Below are 9,671 nucleotides of genomic sequence, written 5' to 3'. Positions count from 1 at the left end.
ACACTGAAGTGTGTTCATAAAGCAATGTGTAATTTCATCCTGTAATCTGTGTGATAGTGTGAAACTACAATATGTCAGGGCCAGAGAGTGAGCTTCTTCTCCATAAAATGCCACTTTCTCTTCCCGTTTAACTTACTTCATTTAAATTAAGAAATAAACAGTCACTTGAGTTGCCAGTTGGGTTGACTTGTCTGTTATCAAATAAAAAAGAGAGCCTTGTGATCAATGTTCCCTCTAAGCTGCGCGCTTGAGCAATCGCGCACTGCTCGCACATTCTCAGCGCACAAGAAAATCTATGCAGCGCATAAAATAAAATTCAACATAAACGTATTAATTAATATCTAATATTAGTCCTAATCTTATCTAATCAATTAAACCAATAATAATAATAATAATAATAATTTTGTTTTCTGTACTATTTTGCAACGTAACTCAGTGAGTGACAGGTGTCCAGCCAATGATACGATTCGGTTCACTTACGCTACGCAGCCAATCATAGCATTGACACTATTGCCCTGCCCATTCGCGCCGTGCAGGTTAGCTAGCTATCAACAGTGCGGCGGAGTTACGAGACGCAAATGCTAACCCCTTATCATGGCGAAACGAACGGGCAGCGACACATCCACTCACCAAGCCATTGGAAAAAAGAAATGTGGTTCTTTTAAGATGGAATGGCTGTCGGAGTATGTTCAAATAGAAGAACAAGCGGTGAAACTGGGTGAGATTTTTTCTTTTTCGAGGGGGAAGGGTCTACTCTGCAAAACATGCAGCGAAGCTAAAGTAGCAAATGAGTTTTCCGAGGGAAAAATGTGGACTGAATGGAAGTTGGACTACCTCAAGCGTCACATTCAGCAGAAAAAACTAAAACTAAAATGAAAACAGCATCCAGAAATCGTCTTGAAGTGGCACATTTGGACCAGCTGATGCGCATAAAGTCAAAGCAAGAAGCAGACGAATCCATCAACCTGGACAAAGTGTACAACCATTGGAGAAGTGAGAAGGACAGACGTGAAAAATAAGGTAAAATTTAAGTCAGATTTGTGCATATTCTCGTGACATTTATTAAGATTTTTTACTTATGGATATTAATCATTAAATTATGTTACTACTAGATCATTTATGGGTAGTAGAAATTATAATAAAAAACTGAGTAATTACATATTTTACAGACAGAGTTACAGGAATTTACACTGTATCACAAGCTACAGCACACGTCATTGTGCAAAATGTGAATGTTTTAATGTGAACAAAATGTTATGTCTGAAAGGTGTATATGTATCATTTCTTCCAGAACAGGACCCTCACACAGGCCACAACAGGACCTCACACAGGCCAAAGCAGGACTCTTCCCATGGCCAAAGCAAGACTCTCACATAAAACATACTACACATCTCATGAACAACAAGATTTTTGTCTTTTTCCTTTAAAGTTTGTCAAATCACTTATATTAAAAGTAAACTAGTGAAAATTGCTGCTGTAATTTGATTCTTTTAATAAGCCATGTAACTTGCTATGATCCAAGGTTTTGAACAGGTGTGATACTGGTGTGTGGCCACAGCGTGCACATCTGATGTTGCTCACAGTGGTCCTCAGTGTGCTCAGGGAGCTTGTGTGTATGCCCAGACACATGAAAAATTAGAGGGAACATTGCTTGTGATATTGTAGACATACATTCCTCTACACAGAGCCTTGATATTGACAATGTGATGTACTGCATGTAGAAACTATTTGAAAAACGTTTTGGTAACAAATAGAGAAGACACTCTTCAACTGTATCATCCAGCAGGTGGCTGTGCTTGTGAGCTACTGACATTTTGCTGTACATGCACACGGTGAAGATCTGTTAAAATCATGTGTTCAGATTCAGAACAGGCTGCTTAAGTAAAACTTAAATGTTTGTGCTGATATTCCACCCTGTCTTTCATCTCCAACAACTGTTTCAAACTCATCCTGGTAGGCAGGGGGTTTGGCCTTTTATGGATCACATGACTTTCATCATGCGTGTCTGTTCACTCTATTGCACACACAGGTTATCTCCCTGTGAGAAACCACAGAAAATAAGCTGTTGATATCAAATGTCAAGCAAAGCTTCTTTTTTTTATAAGCTCCATTCTTGCAACATGCTTTACAACCTATCACATTCAAGGAATCATAAACAGGACAGTCAGGTCACAAAAGTGGTAACTAGTAAGTAAACATTTTTATTGGCCTAAAACATGCACATATGGCTGATAAAAAAAGTATCATTTTTTGTTGAAAAGAAACCAAAGGAATGTTGAAATTTATGGAATTACAACATACATGGCCAAATATTCAAATCCCTTTTGAGCTCTTCAACTGCCATGAGAGAAAGAACATAGTCTGCTGACAAACCTCTTATGAGCGTGGTAGTGCTTGGAACTTTGTAAATATAAATTCCTTCTGTTGGAAAATACCTCGACAAAGTGCATCAACAGTTTAATGTAATGTACCTGTGTTACCTGATGAGCAATTGCTTATAATGGACACTTACAGTTAATAACATGACTGTTTTTCTTTTTACATCCAACTCCCGCAGTGATGAGCACTGCAATGCCTTTTAAGCATTTTGTCCCAAGTGAAACGGAGCCAAATCAATGTTGACGCAACTACAGTATGGAAATGAAACAGACCCACTGCATATACAATACAAAACGATTACAATATCTTGTATAAAAGATAAGTTTATACATATGTATGCACACATGCTCACATTTGATACATACTGTACAGTTTGTATGTGTGCACTGTTCTAGTCTAACACACATAAACACACGCACGCACATACAAGTGTCTATTTGGCTGCACTTTTCAGTCTTTCCTGTTGAAAGATGAAAACAGTAATCTGCCTCCTGTTTTGTCCAGAAGACTCGAGCTTGTCTTTTCTCTCTACTTGGAGAGAAAGAAGGGAGCAATTCAAACACTGTCCTCCCCGCTGCCCTGTATACACGTTAGGTCGTTGGAGGCAAACCACTTTTGTCGCCTCCCCTCGCCTCCTCTTTGCCAGCCCCAGAGCTCGTGCCGTTGACAGTCACCTTCCGAGCGTTGGCGCCCTGTTTGGAGGCCAGAGTGTGTCGCTGAGTGTTGTTGGTCACAGTGGTACCGTTGGAGCTTTGGATGGCGGGAGAGACGTTGTGGGACGCGGGGCTGGATTGTGAGGAGGCTCGGGGCGGCTGGGCTGCAGCGGGACTGTGGACTTTGTCACTCTGGGAGTCGCTCTCGGACGTCGGGCTGGTGTTGACGCCGTCAGAGTGGCCCTGGGCGGCAGACTGGGGCGGCCTCCTGCGCTTCCGGGTGGGTTTGACGAGATACTGCAGGGGGATGGGTCCAGTCTGCACAGAGGGACACACATCGTCAGGACTGTGGATAGCAGCTCAGGTTTTATTAGTCATCAATGACATCTATAAACATAAAACGCCTCAGTAAATACCCCAAACGTGAATTTTGAAGCGTTTACATGTCTTTAAAAAAGACTGTTGCAAATAAGTCGCTAAATAAGACAAAAAAAAAAACTTCATCACGCTGAATACTCACCTGCCTTTAGCTTTGTGGCGGTGTTGTGAAGTCATGCGACGTGTTGTAGTTCGTTTGTGGCGTAACGTTAGCGTTTTACTAAAACTCAAAAGTGGTGTTCATTTGTGAAGATTATTTTGTTGAACAAAACATTTATGTGTCATAAACATTTGTTTGCCAGAGAGATTATTTTACAGAAGAAAAAAAAAATATATATATATATATATATTAAAAACACATAAATGAGCCCGAGTGCTGCACTGGGTGACATGATCCTTCATAAACATGGGCACCGTAGTTTATTTTGACTTAATCCCACAAACGCTGTCCTGCTGCCCAAACAAAACACACCACCTGTTTTAGGAAATGACTCAGCCTTCTTTTTCCATATATATCAAATGTAGTTTGACCAGTTATCAAAGAATCACATAATCAATAAAAAAATGATTGGGCCTGGTCTGAGAGCCACAGAGCGGGTTGGATGGGACGGTTGGAGTGTATTTTGGACATTTCATGTGATTTGTTGACAACAAAAACATACCACCAGCTTCATCCTTTAACATACCTGTGTCTAAATATCACAGTTACAAGCTAGGAGCATGTCCATATAAAAAGGAAGTTTATAGCAAAATTGTCAAAGAATGATCATGCCATGGAAGCAGATACATTGACTTTAAACATCGACAACAGCAGAAATGGAAAAAGCAAAACTTACACTAAAAATGATTTGTTTTCAACAATGTCAGCATAATGGAGGAACAAACTTGTGTTTGAACCCATTGAGACAAATTGTGTTTTAGAGTATCTCCCTCTAAAACCAAAGACTTCCTTCCATGCATCCATCCATCAACAGCTCCCATTGGCTGCCCGTTACATAATCAATTTAAGAACATATAGACTGCGCAAGAAAATTGTCAGCGGTAATGTCAAGGGATTTTTAGTATTTAAACGTCTTGGAGACACTGCAAAGAGGGGAATGAAGATGAAATCATGCTAGCTACAGGAAACACAAGAGTGATAATCGTAATATATTTGTGGTCCACAGTGACAAGTATGAAAGCTGCCACTCACTCTTCTCCACTCGTAAAAGTAGGCAATATCCATTAGTGTGTAGTAGTCCTTCAAGGGCTCATCGCCATACAACACCTCCACCTGTAACACACATTTGAAAACCACTTAACACAGTGTGACCAGCAGGAAACAGCCATCTGCCAGATCTTCATTTTAAAATGTTTGGATTTCTTCATTTGGAAGATTAGGTAGACTCTACAACACAATACAAAGCCTCCATTGAAATCATCAACACAGTGCACATAACGGGGCTGTTATCCCGGCTTAACTCGTGCAATGCCCGTTCAAGGCAAACTTTTGTTCCACTGGCCTCAATTACGTTGGCATAAAAGTTGAAAGGTTACGTTTTGTGTTTCTACCTCAAGATAACTGGCCCTGCGCACTTTGAGTTCCCCGTTATTAGAACAGCCTTATGTTGTCAGCATGCAATAACATCTGCCTCATTCACGGGTAAGCAGCAGAAGACATCTCCGATTATTTTCAGGAACCTGGCGGGCGAACTGTTTTTGTCCAGTGCCGATGTTCTTGTAATGTATTCAATACAGTTTGTGAGAAAAGTCAAATCACCCGCAAAAGCATAGGTGTACGTTTTTAAACCGTAAACACGTCGTGGATTCAAATACGACATCAGCAGAGCCTTGTGATTGGTTCGCTGCACGAGAAAGCATCTTTCGTCAAGACGGACGTAACCATGTCTGTGCTCATCCCCGCAATGTTACTGCTGTCGTTCACAACATAGTCGTACCAGCATTTTCCCTGAAATGTTACGAGGTCGTGAGGTGGAAAATTGGCGGCACAGATCTCCCTGGATATTCATCCATGACCCCACTCACACATCTCTGTGTGAGCTGTGTGCGGGCTCTGCTATTGTGAATGCGGTCTCACTGGGACACTTAATGGAACAGCGCCATCATTATTAGTCACTCCTGTGCTTTTTCTGCTATGACCCATCAAAATCTTTACCTTGAAATATTTAAAAGCAATAATAGGTTGGGGGGGGTTTTTGCAGCTCAATGGAAGTGGAATGTGCTATACAACAATGACGTATCATCACCTCACAAAGTTGTGATGGTGACAGATCTGAAGCTAAATTAGCAATCATTTTGGAGTCTTGCTTGTGTCCACCTTATGAACAGAAGTCCAATGTTTACCCTTTAGCTCTGGTTTAGTCTCTGCGAACTCCTGAGAAAAATATCTGGCTCTTTAGCTGCCAAGCGCTCCACTGTGTTCACCAGCTAGGAGCTAACTTTCTCCTCCGTACGATGCAGGGAAGGTTGTGCTCAATACGTTTATCAGAGCTTTCTCACTAAAAAACAGCTGCTGCGGGTGAAAACAAGGGGAGAGCTGTGAAAGAGAACCAAAACAGTGACGTTTTGGGCTGAGATCGCTGCCGCTTTAATGATTTTGCAGCAATGCCACTCAGTTTGGGCACATACGATTTGGTCTCTTTAAAAGCATGCAACCGAATTCGACCCACCTTTGTTACAGTGTTAACGACTGTGATCACATTACTTCAGAGTTAAAATTCATTTTAAACAAGGCAATTATATTATTGTGTCGAAACCCCTGAAATTTGCCACACAATCGATACAGCGAGAGTTGCTGTGTACGGGTAGAGTGTCCACTTACCCGATAGTTGTTGGGAATATCCATCTTGCTTCGGAGGAACTTTGCCAAGTGCATGACGGACATGGCTGCTGGGCACTGTAGGAAGCGTTTACCATTGGACTGGGAACAAAGACAAGAGCAGAGAAGAAAACCACATTAAACATGAAGCGTGTCGGCTTCAACTACTGCTGTAACCAACTCAAGATCAGGCTTTACCTTGTCTCCTTCCAACTCTGAATGCTGCCTCTCATTATTTCTGCAGGGGAATTTGAAATACAAAGAAAAGGCGTTAAATATTAAATCAACAATTTTTTCCCACACATAGAGAAAACCAAATTCAGAGAGACATACAGCAGGTGTGAATGGAATCGTTTTCACACAGGTCTTATTCCCTTCTTATATTTAAGTAGTTATTCTCTGTTGTTTGCTGTAGTTAAATTGCATTGTTTTTAAATCTGTCTACGATTTCACACGGCTGTTTTTTTTTGTAAAAACTGAGAAATGATTGACTCACTTGTTCCTCTCGTAGAACTGTATGGACAGACTGATGATTTCATCCTCTGCTATGTTAAACGTCTCCACCACTTCCCCCGGTTCCAGCACACGATTCTCTGCGTAGAAGTCCCGCCTCCGTTTCATCTCATCTGGGTTCAGAAATACACGTGTCCATTGGCAAAGAAATGCACCATAAAAACGGTAACTTATGACAACAGCCGGCTTCGAGTAACACGGTCTTACCTTTGAATAACCCCGGTACGAGCTTATAAACAATATCTTGTAGAGTTTTGTCTGCCCTGGAAAAGAAAATAAATCTGTTTATAAGCATGATACTCCTTGCAGTCAGAAGTATTTTCAGAAAACACCCTTCAAAAACCATCAAAACGTACCTGATGCTGAGCTGTGGACATGTCTTGTGGACCTGAACGTCACATCGAGGGCAGAACTTATTTGTCTCCAGGAAGGCAACGATGCAAGTTTTACAAACTGTACGGAGAGAGAAAGGACAGCGACGTATTATAAAACATTGCTCTGTACATTAATGTGCATGTAGTGGACTCAGTATCATGGGCACTTTCAATTCAATGTAAAACATTAATATAAAACTACTGTTGATTCTACATCAGAGGAGACTCACCATCTCATACACAGTGCCAACATAAAATGTGAATTCTTTCACATGCGGTACATTATTATTGTGCACACAGATGTTCCCGGAAGTAGACTTCTTATAGGCCTAGATTCCAAAAATGAACATTACGGTGGAGTCACAGTGTGTGACTCAACATCACCTCCTCACTAGCAGGAGCTCTGCTAGATGTGCATACAGTCGTACGGTCTGTGCTAATGTCATGCTGGGGGGTTAATGAACACACTATGCATGCATGAAATGCTTTCACTGTGAGGAACTTACAGGAGTGCAGGCACTCTACAATGGTTGTAGCATCAATTAAGTAACCAGCGCACAGTGGGCATGTGAGGTGAGGATTCAGATCTGTGATTTTAATCCGGTTGGGCTGCATTTTATCCATCTGGACAGATCTGCGGTGGGAAACAAACACCAACATGAGAGGTTCTGGTTACACAGTGGGGCACAGGAGCCTATGTGAATGTGCTGGTTAAGACAATTAGGGCTTTCCCCATATGCTCAATGAGCGGCTGCCACAGTGCTCCCCTCAGACAATGTCTGCAGCTCGTCCTTGGGACAGCAGGTTGTGAAACCACAACAAAGAGAGCTCGTGGCCAACGAAATACAACTGCGATGACATGTTGTGGCGACGAATAACGTGTGGAGAGCAGGGAGTCGTGCAGCTAAATGCGGGCTGTGTGCTGGTACACAGCAGCCGACTCCTGAATCGCCCCTGTAGTGGCCTCATCTTGTGCATCAGCTCTGCCCCTCGACCAGCGGACCAACAAAGAGCGTTTCCATTTCTCCCGGAGCTCCGCCGTCCGACCGGGCACCACAACCAAACACATCCAGAGGCACCACCGACACTGATGGGGGTGCAGAGCCACATAAAATCACACTGGTACACAAAGCAGCCATCTTAAATTCACTGACAGGGCTGTATCAGGAGGCGAACAAGAGAGACTCAAAATGTGACACCGTGCACTTTGTGTGCGCCTCAGCAAACAGCGGCGCGACGTGCCCGATAAAGAGCGATCGCCGACGCTTCGTTCCTACCTGGTTAGACATAAAAGTTTCCCTCTCCTCCCAGCGAGGATCCAGGTAAATTATTTGGACTTGGACAGAATTTGCAGCAGCGCCAGAAAATGGCTTTTTTCAGCACCGTCAGAGGACTGCCCATTTTGGATCACGTGATATTATTTTGTCGCCTCGTTCACGGGGCATACTGGGTATCAGGCCCTGCTGACTTTTTACACGTTCACCCACCCTGCATGGGCCCGACATCACATTCGTGTTTTGTTATTGTTATTTTACCTTTGTTTATTGTTATTTTTTTCAATGCGTTGCACAGGAGAGCGATCAGTCACGCCCTCTGTTTGTCTAAATTCTAAATGATGTTGTCTGAGAGGCCCTGCAAGGCCTCGTGTCCCGGGGCCCGAGCTATGGGTTGTCCCACAAAGACGTGTGGAATTTTATTGGAAATGTGCAAATCTTGCTCCAATTAAATGTTTTTTTTTTTTTACATTTATTATAAAATATGTTATTTTTATGGCATATACTAATAGAGTAAATGATGGGTAAAAAAATGATTCAATTATTTACATGGTAAGAAAAATAATAGATTTATACCACTCAGAAAAGTTATAAATCCCTTATCAAATACATACATTCTGAAGAATTCTTACTATAATCCAGTGAAATACTAAATTAAATATTTTTTTATTAATTTATATCATGTATCAAATTAATGTTTATCCAATTAAATCTGAGATTGGAGATCTCCTTTTCCAGCTAACCTTGTAACCAATAAAAGCAGCAAATTAATTTGAAGACAAAAATATAAGGACAGTTTAAAAGGACAGCCTACTACTGACTAACAATACTGTGTACTAATGGAGAGTCAGTATACCCATTGGTAACATGCAGAGAACATCAAAGCGTTTGTGACAGCCCTGGGGTCAGTTTACAAAAATGAATACTGTGAGTGATGTAAACATAGTGTATTATAATCAAATCTTTCGGAATGGCTGCACATTTGACAGGGAAAACACAGTGTACAGGGGTACATGGTGATTGCATGCTATAAGCTGAGGAACAAATAAATTGCATTGTTCCAGAATAGTTCTTTGATAATTAGGAAATGCAAGAAACAATCGTTTCATTAAGTGAACAAGAAAAAACATGCTGCAGGGAATTTTATTCCTGTGATCTTGGATGGTTCAGACTTAAGCATGAGGTATCCTTAAAGAAAACAAACCTATTACAACTGATTGCATCTTTTAGTATAGTTGTACATGTATTTATGTTTTAGTACCCCAGTAATTTATTATTTCTC

The 9,671-nt window shown here is 41.5% G+C and overlaps 1 protein-coding gene across 2 annotated transcripts; it reads right to left on the bottom strand.

The window, feature by feature from the left end:
• Window positions 1–2,181: 2,181 nt before the first annotated feature.
• LOC306784964 (polycomb complex protein BMI-1-like) lies at window positions 2,182–8,509 on the bottom strand. Of its 2 annotated transcripts, none has more exons than XM_079279171.1 (9): window positions 8,393–8,509; window positions 7,622–8,202; window positions 7,098–7,194; window positions 6,949–7,004; window positions 6,725–6,854; window positions 6,427–6,466; window positions 6,232–6,330; window positions 4,603–4,683; window positions 2,182–3,350 (listed from the first exon to the last, which is right to left on the bottom strand). In XM_079279171.1, the coding sequence occupies exons 2-9, from the start codon at window positions 7,773–7,775 to the stop codon at window positions 2,970–2,972; spliced, it is 1,038 nt and encodes a 345-aa protein (XP_079135297.1). In that variant the 5' UTR covers window positions 7,776–8,202; window positions 8,393–8,509; the 3' UTR covers window positions 2,182–2,969. The 2 variants fall into 2 exon arrangements, with proteins under 2 accessions (XP_079135297.1, XP_079135298.1); XM_079279172.1 differs by having other exon boundaries at window positions 7,622–7,749; window positions 8,393–8,507.
• Window positions 8,510–9,671: the final 1,162 nt, after the last annotated feature.

The sequence above is a fragment of the Melanostigma gelatinosum genome, assembly GCF_949748355.1.
Source record: "Melanostigma gelatinosum genome assembly, chromosome: 11".
Classification (NCBI taxonomy): domain Eukaryota; kingdom Metazoa; phylum Chordata; class Actinopteri; order Perciformes; family Zoarcidae; genus Melanostigma; species Melanostigma gelatinosum.
Note: the sequence above shows the minus strand (reverse complement) of the source record. Positions and strands in the feature narration are given on the sequence as shown.

Bases quoted from the DNA above. Each gene is read 5' to 3' on its own strand.
- LOC306784964 (XM_079279171.1), bottom strand. From the start codon at position 7,775: ATGTTGGTGTTTGTTTCCCACCGCAGATCTGTCCAGATGGATAAAATG. The intron at 7,195-7,621 runs GTAAGTTCCTCA...CTCTCCGTACAG, and splicing joins TGTAGAGTGCCTGCACTCCT to TTTGTAAAACTTGCATCGTT. The intron at 7,005-7,097 runs GTACGTTTTGAT...TTTCTTTTCCAG, and splicing joins TGTCCACAGCTCAGCATCAG to GGCAGACAAAACTCTACAAG.